The 15,465-nt window shown below is 44.8% G+C and overlaps 1 protein-coding gene across 1 annotated transcript in view; it reads left to right on the top strand.

Moving 5' to 3' along the window:
• The window catches only part of LOC140410474 (CUB and sushi domain-containing protein 1-like), a 3,392,839-nt gene that overhangs the window by 2,736,095 nt on the left and 641,279 nt on the right, over positions 1-15,465 (top strand). Inside the window, exon 27 of the mRNA XM_072498599.1 lies at positions 14,261-14,452. Coding sequence (XP_072354700.1) covers positions 14,261-14,452 — 192 coding nt within the window. The remainder of the gene's footprint in view (positions 1-14,260; positions 14,453-15,465) is intronic.

Here is a 15,465-nt window from a genome sequence, read left to right as displayed (position 1 = left end):
GGCCTAGCACCGGCGCCACATGGAACACAATTGATTCCAATGAGAAAACAGTGTGAGATTCGCCGGTTTTGTGATTGACACTCAGAAGGCTGACAAGCTGAAGTCTCATATGCACACTTCACTCCCCACACACATGCATCCCAGCCAACAAGATGGCACTGCTTGCGCTGGAGTGCACCCATCCTGCTGATGGGTCAGCTGGGGCCAGAGGGCACTTAGGAGGGTGGCCTGGCGGTACACCCATACGACCAGTGGCCCTAAGTTCGCAGTGGGCAGTCAGTGGCGTGCGCAGCTACGCCGCTGCCTTGCAGGCCGCGGCAATGGTGTTCCGTGCCCATCCACCCCGACCCCACAGCCCACCTCCTGGCCACCCCCCGTTACTCCCCCGGCCACCCCTCGTTACTCCCCCGGCCCTGGGAGAACCCCCCCCCCCCCCCCGGCCAGCAGCACGACTTTCAGCACAATATGGCTATGTTGAACATTTTCCGTACCGCTCTCTCTTCCTCATCAGCTATACCACCTATTTTACGATTTTTAAAAGCTCAAGTGAACCTCGCCGTCGGGAATGCGCCCCAGTGGAGGCAGAGAATTGCGGAGGCCCAAGAGAATACCAGGTCAGGCCCACAAATGATAGGCCAAGGGTGCTTATTGTACGTGCGGAGAGGTACAGAGGCGGAGTGGAACACATTGACGCTGTCGAGGCACCGGCGAATTGTGATTTGTCGTGAAACCGACACCTGCCACAATTTTGCCATCAAAACCGATTCTAAGCCCAATCGCATTTCCCGATTCTGACTTCAGCCGTCTGAGAATCCAGCCCCTTAAGTGTGATGGAACTCATGGGAAGTGGAGGAATTTGTGGATCTAGGAGAATAAATTTAACATGTCCAGCAGCAAACTGAAGGCCTGTTTTACAGCCACACAATTTTACCTTCCATTGAAGCAACAAAGAGAGGGACAAGATTAGCTTGTACCGTTCACAGAGAGCAGAGCCGGGTGCAGTTTGTCATCCAGAATGTGTTGAGTGAGATATGTTTAAAAAAAGCAAAGAAGGAATAAATAGACTCTACACAATCTCTTCTTGAATTTTACATGAATTCCATAGCTATGATTGGCTCCCAACATGCTGAGCAGCACTGCTCCCTTCAGTTGGGGCAGGTAAACCTGGCCTCCAATCACAACCTCATATTGTGCATGACTGGCTAGAAAAAAGGGAGTGTGTTCATAACATCCTTGTAAAATGTTTTGAGATTGTAGCTGCCATGCTCAAATGGTGCAGATGGTGCGTGCAAGATATGAGGTGTGGGTAGGAGGTGCAAGGTGTGTGAATAAAATAAAATGGATGAGGAGAGTTGCGCAGTGAATTGCTGGAGTGTGAATGGATGGAGGCAAGGAGAGTGTTGTGTCTGTTGGTGTGAAAAGGAGGTAATGCATGTATAAAGTAAGAGTCTTGTCTTGGCAACTCTGGTGAGGGGGTCATCTAATTTCATTCTGGCATTGGAACAATACCCAGGGGGAGAAGCATCTGGCAGTGTTCTCCTCAGACACCACTCAATGTCAATGGTATTGTTGCCTGGAGGTCTTTCTGCCCTCTGAAGAGAATAGAATTTTTGTCCTCCTGTCCAGCATCTGCACCAGAGCCTCCAAAGCTCTATCAGAGATTGTATGTGCCTTCTCTGGACCTCTTGTAGCAATGTTTTCACATGTAGCTTCCCTGAAGTCTCACGACTATCAACCAATAAGTGGTGGCTGCATGTTACAATATACTGCCGTCATTAGTTGCCGGTCTCCATGTGCAAACATAAATAAATTCAGGCATGACTGATTTTGGATGCAATTGAATTTCTAAACAATTCTAACTACACTCTTGAGTTGATGGTGCAGAGGTGGGACGAGAAGGCGACTATTAGATCGATAATAATTGGGATGAGAAGGCCACTATTAGATCGATAATAATTGCATCAAATGCGAGTCGTCTAAAATTAAACAATTAATTTAAGATGAAAGAAGCTACTGAGTGTGGGTAGTGTTACAGTTTCTATATTTAAAGTGCAACATGACAGTGACCAACTATTGTGGTTGGATCTTTCAATAACAAAAGTATGTTAACAAGTGTTATACCAACCTGAGGTGCAATGTACAATAGAGTGATTGAAGTTTTTGTTCTACTGCTCACACTTTGCAATCTTCATTTGCATTTTAAGCACTCCATCCCCAACACAGCCCACATCATGAAAGCATTTATTTTATGTTACCGTTAGGAGAGGCCTCGATAAGGTACCCCTCAAAAGGCTACTTAATAAGATAAGAGCCCAAGTGCTGGGGGTAGCATATTAGCATGGATAAAGGATTGGCTAAATGATAGAAGACAGAGAGTTGGGATAAGAAGGGCATTTTCATGATGGCAGCTTGTTGGGGGGTCACAATTATTTACAATATATGTTAATTACTTGGAAGAGGAAGTGAACGCACTATTGCCAAGTTTGCAGGTGACACAAAAATAAGTGGGAAGGCAAGTGGCGAGGGTGACACAAACTGTGGGATTCTCCCCTACCTGGCGGGGCGGGCGGTCCCGCGCCGCGGAGTGGCATGAACCACTCCGGCGTCGGGGCCGTGCCGGCCAGCGTGGAATGGGCTTGGCGCCATGCCAACCGGCGTCGAAGGGCCTCCGCCAGCTGGCGCGAGTTGGCGCATGCGCGGGAGCGCCAGCATGGGCAGGTGTCATCCCAGCGCCTGCGCAGCAGGGGTTCATCTCTGTGTCAGCCATGGCGGACTGTTACAGCGGCCGATGCGGAGGAATAGAGTGCCTCAACGGCACAAGCCCGCCCGCGGATCGGTGGGCCCCGATTGCAGGCCAGGCCACTGTGGGGGCACCCCCCGGGGCCAGATCCCCCCCGAGGACCCCGGAGGCCGCCCATGCAGCCAGGTCCCGTCGGTAAGTACCTACTCTAATTTACGCCGGCGGGACCGGACAAAAACGGTCGGCCGCTCGGCCCATCGCAGGCCGGAGAATCGCCGGGGGGGGGGGGCCGCTGCTAGCGGCCGCCGACAGGCGCGGCGTGATTCCTGCCCCCGCCAAATCCCCGGTGCCGGAGAATTTGGCAGCCGGCGGGGGCAAGATTCACGCCATCCCCCGGCGATTCTCCGACCCGGCGGGGGGTCGGAGAATCCCGCCCAAAGAGACTGCAGAGGGATATCGACAAATTTGGTGAGTGAGCAAAATCTTGGCAGATGGAAGATAATGTAGGAAAATGCAAACGTTACGCACGTTGGTAGGGAGGTTAAAGAGCTGAATATTATATTATTTAATTGGAGAAAGGCTGCAGCGCAGGGTTTTGGAGGTCCTCGTGCATAAATCACAAAAAGCTAGCATGCAAGTTCAGCAGGTGATTGAGATGGCAAACGGAATGTTGGTCTTTATTTCAACATTGGGAAGGAACGGGCAGCACGGTGGCATAGTGGTTAGCACTGCTGCCTCAGGGCGCCGAGGTCCCAGGTTCGATACTGGCTCTGGGTCACTGTTCGTGTGGAGTTTGCACATTCTCCCCATGTTTGCGGGGGTTCCGCCCCCACAACCCAAAGATGTGCAGGGTAGGTGGATTGGCCATGCTAAATTGCCCCTTAATTGGAAAAAATGAATTGGGTACTCTAAATTTATTTTAAAAAACCATTGGGAAGGAAAATGGAATGTTAGCCTTTATTCCAAATGGAATGAAGTATACACATAGGGAAAATCCTGCTAAAACTATACAAGGCACTCATTAGACCGTATCTGGGATCATGTGAACAGTTTTGATCCCCTTATTCATATCAGCCATAGAATCCCTGCAGTGCAGGAGGAGGTCACTCAACCCATCGAGTCTGCCCTGTTCCTCTGAAAGACCTGGGCCTACTCCCATGCCGTATTCCTGTAATCCTGCACATTGATCATGGTCAATCCACCTAACCTGCACATCTTTGAACTGTGGGAAGAAACTGGAGAACCTGGAGGAAATCCATGCAGAGATTCATGGATTGACCATGAATCCCACAGGGAGAGCGTGCAACCTCCACACAGACAGTCACCCAAGTTCGGAATTGAACCTGGGTCCCTGGCGCTATGAGGCAGCAGTGAAAACCACTGTATCACCCTTAGCTGAGGAAATATATACTGGCATTGGAGGCCATTTCTAGAAGGTTCATTAGGTTGATCCCAAGTACGGAGGAATTTTCTTTGAGGAGAGGTTAACTAGGTTGGGCCTGTACTCTTTGGCGTTCAGAAGAATGAGAGGCGACCTTATTGAGACATAAAGGATTCTTAGGAGGCTAGACAGGATACATGCTGGGAGGTTGCTTCCCCTTGTGGGGGAGCCCAGGACCAGAGGGCATAATCTCAGATCAAAGAGTTGCCTCTGAGATGAGGAGGAACTTCTTCTCTCAGAGGGGATTGAACCTGTGGCATTTATCGCAGAGGACTGTCGAGACTGGGTATTTAAGTATTTTCAAGGCTGAGATGGACAGAATTTTAATCAGTCAGGGAATCAAAGGTAATGGGAGCAAGGTGAGACAGTGGAGTTGAAGATTATATCAGATCAGCCACGATCTCTTTGAATGGTGGAGCAGACTCAATGGGCCGAATAGCCTACATCTGCTCCTATGCCTTATGGTCTTATAAGCAGGGGTTAATTTCAACATCCCTGATTTCTCCTCTCACCATCCTTCCATAAACTGAAAGGTGCATTTGATTTTTGATTTCCCCCTTTATAAGTGATAGCATGTCTTTCTCAACCCTTACATTTGGCATGTCCCAACCCTCTCTTAATAACCTGCACAACAAACTTGAGATAAGATAAAGTTGGCTGGTTTATTTCAGCCACGCATAAAACATGGGACAGGACGTTTGCCATCGCAATATAATAATAATAATCTTTATTAGTATCACAGGTAGACTTACATTAACACTGAAGTTACTGTGAAAATCCCCCAGTTGCCACACTCAGGCACCTGTTCTGGTACACTGAGGGAGAATTGAGAATGTTCAATTCACCTAACAAGCATGTCTTTTTCGGGACTTGTGGGAGGAAACGCACGCAGACACAGGGTGAAGGTGCAGACTCCGCACAGACAGTGACCCAAGCCGGAAATTGAACCTGGAACCCTGGCGTTGTGAAGCAACAGTGCTACCTACAGTGCTATCGTGTCCATGATTAAGGGAATAAAGGGGTGCGAGACAACAATAAAAATCCAATTTAATGTTTTATTGTAAGTCCAGAATCAAAGTTTAGTTGAGTGTTCAGTCAGTGAATAAGTTGGTTGACTCACAGGGTGATCTGTCTTTCCAGAAGTGAGATTTCCAAGAAGGGAGAAGGCAGGTAGAGTTGAATTAGTCTTGAAGGTACCAGTTCCAATGTTCCAGTAGTTCATAGTGTAGATGAGGGACAAGTGACGATATCTGGACAGAGTTTCTGCTGCTACCTGTTTGAGTAGACCGACACAGGTTACTACCTGGAGTTACTGTTCTCTTCAGAGGTCAACCAGTGGCTGAGATCCAACATCTTATTAATTGAAGGAGTTCAGACTGTTCATATCTTGGTCATGTGATAGTGTGGTTTCAGGTTGACTAACAAGGCCCTTGGTTGAAACTCATTGTGTTTTAGAGCAGGTAACGGTCGAGCCATTGACATCACATTGGATATTAGGAGTCACAAACATTTGCCTTTGCCCTTGGATTCACAGTCTATCTGGTGGCCAGAATTCTTCTTTAGAAATGCAAATAGGCTTTGTGCAACTCCAGAAAAACTCTTTTTAAAGATGATTTGTCTGAAGGTACAATTTCATCTGGTATGAATCATGACTAATGAGGGTAAAGCCTTGTCCATTTTTTTCAAATACTCATTTTAAGAGTAGGCGGGCTGATGTAGATATGCATTTGTATTTTCCTTTCTGTCTTAACTGAGATATTTCATTAATTAATACTGGGCCCCAAGAAAAGAAGATGTTCATGAAAAGAACATCTTCATCAGAATCTGACTTATGGGCCTGGATTTTAGTTGAGCTGGAATGACTAGGGGTCCATTTAAAAACAATGGCCGGTATCCGATTCCTGACCCTATTCCTAGGGTTTCTGATTTTCAGGAATGGCGTTCAAGAGTGTCAACCAGCTCCGGCCACCAGCCCACATCCTGCACTCCTTACTTGTTCTGCTCCATTGTAGAGATAGGCATGTCCTATTCCTCTGCAGGTTTCATGGAGTCGGGCTGACTTTTCAAAGAGTTGTAATTCATGGCAAGAGGGATTAGGTGGGCAGGTCTGGGCCTTTCATGCGTCAGTGCAGGCTCAGTTGGGCTGAAGGGCCTCTTCACTGTAGCATTTTGTGATTCTGTGACACTTGAGAGGCTATTAATATATCCTCACAGTCTACAGCTTTTTTTCCTCACTATCAACCACCTGACCAATTTTCGTATCATCTGCAAACTGTTTAATCATGCTACCTTTACTTGCATCTAAAGAACTGCTATATTCCAAAAAAGACAATGGTCTTATTAATAAGCCCTGCAAAATCTCACGAGAATTAACCTTCCAGTCGCAAAAACACTTCTCAACCATTGCTGTTTGTTTCCTGCCACGGAACTAATTTGGATCCAATCTGTCACTTGCCTTGAACCCCATAAACATGTACTTTTCTGACTTGTTTTCCACATGGTACCTTATCAAAAGCCTTGATAAATCCATGTAGATTACATCAAATGGACTATCCTCGTCGACCCTCTTTATTACATCTTCATTAAATTCAATCAAGTCAGTCAGACATGACCTTTCCTTTACAAATACATGCTGACTTTTCTTGATCAATCTTTCCCTTCTAAATGATGATTTAGAATCTCAGAATTTTATCCAATATTTTGTCCACCACCCACAATTATTCTTTCTCTTCCCTTCTCATTTCTAAATGGCAGTTCCTCTGGCACCACACTCGTAACCAGAGAGAATTGGAAAATGATCCCCAGAGCCTCCACTATTTCTTCCCATGCTTCTGTTAACAGGCTGGAATATATTACATCCCTGCCCATCACTTTCAAAGATGATATACCTCTTTTATTTGCTCTATTACTATGTTTATCACATCCAATATTTCACACGTCTCATCCCGAAATGCAATGTCTACAAAACCACCAGACCCTGTTTTTGTGAAGACAGATGAAAAGTCTTCAATAAGAAGCATGCCCATACCTTCTATGTTCACACACAGGCTATCTTTCTATACTCCACTTGGTTTTCTGCAGAATTAAGCTCTCGGTATCAGACATAAAGCTCTCTTTTCTGTCTTGTTTGAACAGTACACTCCTCGGCATCTAGGGGGCTGCAGATTGCTTGGTGGGAACATGTTTATTCTGAACCCTCTTCAGCTCCTCTCCAATGCCTCCCACTCTGCCGGCACTGGTTTACTTTCAAGTAGCTGTTTCTAGTCTCGTCTTCCAAATCACGGGCAAAATTTTCCATCCCGCCCCGCCACATTTCTGCCCCGACCGGCCGGCGGGAGTCTCCGTAACACCGGCCGGTCAATGGGGTTTCCCATTGTGGGGCAGCCCCACGCCGTCGGGAAACCCCCGGCAAAACGGAGACTCCCACCGGCGGAGAATGACGCCCCACATGTCAGCTTAGTAAAAATTGAGAACCCAAAACTTTTACTCCGCATCCATCATTTTTCATAAATATGGTAAACCTAACTGAATGACGACGACTACTTTTCCTCATATTCCTTTCTTCCACCTGCCCAGCTTCATTCCCTGTAACTAAATACCTGATCTGACGCTTCTCTTGTTGGGCTTGCTACACTGACTATGAAAGCTCTCCTGAATGTATTTCAAGAATTCTGTGCCCTCTGTAGCTTTGACACTGAATTTATTTCAATTAATATTAGGTAGTTAAAATCCCCCACAATTATTGCCCTATTGATTCACCCAGAACTACTCCCAATGTCCCAGACATGTAAAGCTCTCCTTCCGCTACCTTTTCTCCAGCTACACCTCTATCTGCCCGATCCTCCTATTTCTATACTCACAAACGTGGAGCACTGGGAGTAATCCGGAGATTACTACCTTTGAGGGTCTGTGCATTCTAGCTAACCAAAACCGCCCTGCATCCCTCTTTCCACTGATATAATTGATATCACCATGGACCATGATATCTGGCGAGTCATCCTCCTGTCAACAACTAAATTGCTTCCACCTCTGTAGTTAACTCCAACAATTTGTAGTAGTGGTCTACAGAAGAGAAGCACCAAGTTGTTACCTGCTTATTTAAAGATCCTTTAACCTAACGTATAGTTTGACAATGTTTAACACAATTTCTGTGAATGTATTTTAATCTACAAAAGCAACTACTTACATTTAGCCTTAAAGGTAAAAGAAATGCCCTGAAATATTACAAGGCAAAGGCCAGAATTTTCTAGACTCCCTCCCCCCTTGCAGTGGGTTTTACAACAACCTGGAGGCAAGCTGCCATTGGTTGTCGACGGGATCTTCTGGTGCTGTCGAGTCCGTGGCATTTTGCGTGGCTCTCCCGTCCTGTCGCCAGGGAACCCATGGTGGTGTGACCTCAATAGGACTGGAAGATCCTGCCGGTGGGAAGGGCTGGAAGGCTGTACCCAAAGTATGATACCGAGCCATACAGGGATATATTAGGTCACATGACTTAAAGCTTGGTCAAAGAGGTAGGTTTGAAGTAGTTTCTTAAAGAAAGAACACGAGACAGAGAGGTGTAAGGACTGATTTTCTGATGACATGCAGATATGTCGGAAAGTTGTGGAGGACATAAGAAAGCTACAAAAATATATGAATAGGCTAAGTGAGTGGACAAAGATCTGGCAAATGGAGTATATTGTTGGAAAATGTGAAATTTCCGTTTTGGAAGGAAGAATAAAAAAGCATATTGTCTAAAAGGTTAGAGATTGCAGAGCTCTGAGATGTAGAGGGATCTGGGTGTCCTAGTGCATGAATCACAAAAGACTAGTGTACTGGTACGGGTGGCACAGTGCCTCACAGCGCCAGAGACCCAGGTTCATTTCTGACCTGGAGTGTAGTTTGCACTTTAACCTGTCCACCTGTGTGGATTTCCTCCATGTGCTCCGGTTTCCTCCCACAGTCCAACGATGAACAGGTTCGGTGGATTGGACATGTTAAATTCCTCTTAATTTCCAAAGATTGGTTGGATGGCATTGCAAAAATAGGGGCAGGGGAGTGGGCCTAGATTGAGCACTCTTTCGGAGGGTCAGTGCAGACTCAATGGGTTGAATAGCCTCCTTATGCACTGTAGGGATTCTATAGTTCTCGGTTCTATGCAAGTAATTAGGAATATAACAGAATATTAATTTTTATTGCGAGGGCAATTGAATAAAAAACTAGAGAGTTTATGAATCAGTTCCACAGGGCATTATTGGTCTCCTTAATTAAGGAAGGATGTAAATGCGCAGGAAGCAGTTCAGAGAATGTTTACTAGATTAATATCTGGAATGAGTGGCTTGTTTTTGATTGGTTGGACAGACTAGGTGCGTATTTACTGGAGTTGAGAAGTGTAAGGGGCAACTAGATTAAAACATATAAGATCTGATCGTGGATGTGAAGAGGATGTTTCTTCTTGAGGAAGAATCTAGAACTAGGGGTCAATTATTAAAAGTAATGGGTCACCTATTTCAGATGACGATGAGGAGAATTTTTTCCTATGTGAAGGTAATGAGTCTTCAGAACTCTCCTCCTCAAGGCAGTGGCAACAGAGCCTGTGAATATTTTTAAGGCAGTAGTAGATAGATTCTTGATAAGCAAGTGGGTGAAAGGTTATCTGGGGTAGGTGGGAATGTGGAGTTGAGGTTACAGTCAGATAAGCAGTGAGGTTACTGAAAGGTGGAGCAGGCTCGAAGGACTGGGTGGCCTACTCCAGGCCCTAATTTATGTATTTGTATGTATGTTAATTCCACAGCTTGGGGCTCAGGCAACTGAAGCATGTTCTTGGCTTTAACAGAGCACTTACTTCACGTTAAGGGTGGAAAATGAGATCAGGCATTATCCACTGCATTGCTGTGCTCCCATTTGTTTCAGGCAGGTAACTACTGCAGCTGTGTGTTTGGTGGCCAGAAGTGCACATCACGCACCAGCAGAATTGGAGAGCTGAGCCGGGAGTTTTCGTTCCCATTTAAATCATTCATGAATGGTGACGGGAGCTTAAAATCTCGTGAGAGGCCAAAATTGCATTATATATTAACAGGAAGTCCTAGAGTTATTGTGACCCCCTCCGCCCATGACGTAATGGGATTCCCAATGTTTAATCGTTGGGAATCCCATTGGAAAAATATAATTATCAGGCCTCTATGTCTGATATTCCTCCTCCCGCTACAATATCCATTCACGTTGATGTGAGGCTGAATTGCCACTGGTCTCCCATGGTGTGCACCTGATGGAAAGACCTATTGGAGGAGCTCACGTTAATGAATCGCCTGGGGGAGAGAAGGTCACGCCCAGGCAGTACCTTGGTGCTGCCCCCTGCACTGCATGGGTACTGCCCCATGGCTCTGCCCCCTTGTACTTCCCCCGGGCAGTGTTCTACTTTTACTTTCTTATCATAGAATTTACAGTGCAGAAGGAGGCCATTCGTCCCATCGAGTCTGCATCAGCTCTTGGAAAGAGCACCCTACCCAGGGTCAACACCTCCACCCTATCCCCATAACCCAGTAACCCCCCCATCACTAAGGGCAATTTTGGACACTAAGGGCAATTTATCATGGCCAATCCACCTAACCTGCACATCTTTGGACTGTGGGAGGAAACCGGAGCACCCGGAGGAAACCCACGCACACACGGGGAGGATGTGCAGACTCCGCACAGACATTGACTCTAGCCGGAATCGAACCTGGGACCCTGGAGCTGTGAAGCAATTGTGCTATCCACAATGCTACCGTGCTGCTTGTATCACAGCAGCCTTTAAAAATGGCATCCCAATCTTTAAAAAATGGCAGGACTCTTTCAACTTATTTTTTCCAAGTTGTGAGCAATATGGCGGAGAAAGCTGCCATTAGCGCCAGCGGCTTCAACGCTGCTTTTCCTGCTCCCTGTGAACTCTGCAATAAATTGGAAAAATTCCGCCTCTGGTGTATTGAGTCTCTCGCCTGATTTCCTGCCTGTAATTCACTGGAACTGATGTCAAGCATATGTCCCCCATGGTCTTCAACTTTTTAAAATTGTTGTTACCATATGCTTAGTCAAGTTATCTTGTGTGACTTGTGAAGTGCTATTATTGACATATCAGCAATTTGAACTTGTTTAGCTAAAAGGATTTTGCAAAGCTATATTCAATACACTGGTTGTGATGCAAAGAGATCCAAACACGCAACCCTGTGTTCCTATAATTAACAATTCCGCCTGAAAATTAACAATTTATCCCGAGTAGTGAGGCATAGCTGATGATTTGTTCATTAGGCGTTTAAGATTGGCTGCTCAATAAGAATGTTGTTTGCATCTACAAATTTATGATGCTGAGCTTCCAGAAACATTGGTGATGGATTAATCTTCTGGGATGGTTGTGGGCACATTTCAATGTATCAACCAACTACCTTGTTACACTTGTGCATGTTTTGTAACTAAGTTGTCAGATAAAGACAGATCTTCAGAGAGATTGCTCCAACATCAAAGGAGACCAGATGAATAAAGAGCCCAGGGCTGGCAGTTTGTTTCCAGCTCTGGCTTTTGGCCAATATACTTTAAGGGTACAAAGAATTCACAAAACAACCACTTATATTTCACTACAAGAGATTCTGTCAGCTCAAGTGGTTTCTGAAAGAAGCGAAGATTGAATAAAATCTTTGACTTGGTGTATATATTATGAATTGCTGGTTGTGCGGTTTTGTATTTTGTTTGTGCCTTCGCTTCCATGAATTGTCCAATCGTAAATAAATTCTGTCAATTGTTTGTGTAAAGTGGAACTGATATTTCTTAGCTCCACTTTGGGAAGCAATGTACGATGTATCCTACATGTAGTCCAATCACTATGATCAGATAATTCAATATCTTCTTCTTGAATTCTCTTCCCGAAGGCAGCGTATTCACTGCACCACTGGGAAGAGCCGTGATTTTTAAAATTTATTCCTGGTAGGACAAGGAGGTGAGAAACAAGTCCGCCTAAGCTGGTACAGGAATCAAAGTCCACACTGTTAGCATTAACCTGACCCATATGCTAGCCGTCTAGCCTGCTGAGCTAACTGCTCCACCCTCCCCACCTGCTCAACCCCACCTCATTCCAATAACTCAACAGGGTAGCAAATACAAAATGCCACGTTTTCACTTCAAGTCTTTTGCTGGAGGTTCCCGTCAAGTCACTTGAGTGATAAAATTCTGCTTAAAGAACCTCAAATGTTAACAGTTCCTACAAAGGAAATAACATGTGATACTTCAAATGGTGCTTCACCCTCCCAAAGCCCCATTAAAAATAAAATTAGGGCTTCCTGCATTATATAATTGACAAAGCAGGAAAAATATCAAAGAATTAGGATATATCACTTACCTCATTGGATTGTGGCAATAACGGCTGCATTGAGGGACACAGCTGAGAGCTAAAGTAAATTCTGCGTGAATTTACCTGCAGCACCACTAAAAGATGCACCATGAAAACATGTTGGCCTGTTCATCAAAGCTTACGCTGCCAAATGCTTGGATATTTTTGGCTCTGACAGGGTGAAGGGGACATGCCAACCCCATACAGGTAATTGAACTGATTATGGTGAATCATTGTTTAAAAGTTATGACAAACGTAAATATGTTTCTGCATCACAGATATTTGTAATTGCATGACCGAAATACTTAATGCAACAGTTCTGCAATATAATTGGGCGGCATGGTAGCACAGTGGTTAGCACTGTTGCTTCACAGTCCCAGGGTCCCAGGTTCGATTCACGGCTTGGGTCACTGTCTGTGCGGAGTCTGCACGTTTTCCCCATGTCTGTGTGGGTTTCCTCCGGGTGCTCCAGTTTCCTCCCATAAGTACCAAAATACGTGCTGTTAGGTAATTGGGACATTCTGAATTCACCCTCTGTGTACCCTAACAGGTGCTGGAGTGTGGTGACTAGGTGCTTTTCACAATAACTTCATTGCAGTGTTAATGTAAGCCTACTTGTGACAATAATAAGAATTATTATCATACAAGTGCAGCAATTTAAAATAATTTTTGAGGTTTGGTTTAGGGTAAGGTCCTGTATTAGTCAAAATAAATCACTGTGTTTAATATGACTGACAATCTTTTATTAGTTTCAAATAATTCCTTATTCAAAGTGAAAACCTATGTTTTCTTTTGAAAGAGCATGAAAGTCTAAGTAATAGTTACCATAATTCTTAAGTTGTCAATTTTCTTCTTAATGTGGAGATCTTTGAGTCGGGCTTACCTTCAAACTAGACGAGTAACAATAAAGCTTTTCTGGTTAACAACTTCTGTTTCTTTCAGTTCCTGTAGGGCATTCCTGGAATTATCCCAAAGCTACAGCCATTTCTTTAACTGCTCTCATATAGTTTAGGATAAAATTGAAAGATCAATGTTCAACCTGTTTGGGCGAAAGTAGAGTGTGGAACAAAAATGGGGAGAGCGAGTTCTAGGGGTCTGTGCCAGTCACTTGTTTGCTTGGGTGTGTTATGCTGAATATTGGAAAACTGGGTGGTTATGAGCATATAAATAAAGATATCCACCCAATATCTCTTCCATTTAAATTAATGGAAGCAGAATTAGGCAGATTATCTGATGAGTATGTGCTTTCACCGACCTGCTCATTCAAAATTACCTGCATCCTGTGTACCTTAGAGAGAGGTCTTATAGCACAGGTCTTATAGCATACTTTCCCCAGACCCAAAAGCCCTGGGTTAGATTCCCATCCCAGGACTTCTAAGCTGAGGAAGATCATAACACGGATAAACAGGTTGAGTATCCACCTCCAAATCCTACCATAACATGCCAATGTAAGATGGTAAAAGTCGGAGACATTCTTGGTCAGCCTTGCGAGGGAAAGAAAGTTGTAGACCCTATCATTACCGCCCATAGCACTGTGTAAAGAAAGTGCATTCCGCCATAATGACTCGGACTTCCTGAATGAACTGCAACACATTACCGTGTGCCTTACAAAGTCATTTTAGAGGGCAGTTAAGAGTTAACTATATTCTGGTGGGGAGAGAGTAGCATATAGGAGAGACAGAAGAAAGACCAGCAAGATACTGTTTGTTTCATTAAAACCATGTATCTTTTCTTCATGCAGCTTCGACAGCCACTATGTGCAATGATCCTGGAGTTCCTCAGAATGGCACCAGAAGTGGGGACAGCAGAGAACCTGGAGATACAGTGACTTTCCAATGTGACCCAGGTTATCAGTTGCAAGGAACTGCTAAAATCATGTGCGTGCAGGTGGACAACAGATTCTTCTGGCAACCTGACCCTCCAACCTGTACAGGTACTGCACAGAATGAGCAGTGAAACAGATCATCCATTTTTACATATGTTAAGTTAGTTCTTGAAAAAATTGACCAGTGCAGTGGACTATTTAATGAGGGGGAATGATTACTGTAGAAGACAATTATGGGCTGACTTTTTGTCTGGTTGCCTTGACGTGTTTCAGTGCATGAATGGCCACACTTCATTTTCTTTAGAGAAAATACGATTTTCATCTGCATTCACAACCCCTTGCTATTTTCCCCTGGTCTTATTGCAAGTTGGGAATGCCTCATGTACAAATGCATACTTGCTCCTGCTGAGGTCAGATTCCCCACTAAAAATGGGGGGCAAAAAATTGGATTTCCTTCTGCACACAATTTCGGTCCAGTGGTGCGGGCTTTTTGAAATCCATTAAAAGAAGCTTGTGGAGAAAATGAACAGTCTGCTTAGGAGTCTGGAACATTCTGACAGCTAAGTGTAAAGTGTTTTCATACCTGCAGAGGTCACAACAGGGATTATATTGTTATGTACATGTGTTTCTAATGTAGTCCTCATCATAGGGGTCCGTCTTTTAAAGGAAAGTTGGCCCTTGTATTGACATGCATCACGGCGCGTTTCAATGGAGAAAGCACCCTAATTCAACGAAAAAGCATCACAATGCCCTGTCAGCCTGTGCTGTCATCTTTTCTACTGTGATTTATATTGCTCCAGCTTGTTGGAGACTTGAAAAAATCTACACTTGAAAAAAATCTAACTAATTGTTCCCTTCCATTGACTGACAAGCTCTCTGCTTTGTAATTGAAATGAATACCTGTTCTTAATACATAGAACATAGAACATATAACAGTACAGCACAGTACTGGTCCTTTGGCCTACGATGTTGTGCTGACCACTTATCCTAATTAAGATCAACCTAACCTACACCCCTTCAATTTACTGCTGTCCATGTGCCTGTCCAAGAATCGCTTAAATGTCCCTGATGACTCTGACTCCACCACCTCTGCTGGCAGTGCATTCCACGCACCCACCACT

This window comes from Scyliorhinus torazame, chromosome 4 (assembly GCF_047496885.1).
Source record: "Scyliorhinus torazame isolate Kashiwa2021f chromosome 4, sScyTor2.1, whole genome shotgun sequence".
NCBI classification, from domain to species: Eukaryota; Metazoa; Chordata; class Chondrichthyes; order Carcharhiniformes; family Scyliorhinidae; genus Scyliorhinus; species Scyliorhinus torazame.
The sequence above is the reverse complement of the archived record's forward strand: the minus strand, read 5'-3'. Positions and strand labels throughout refer to the sequence as shown.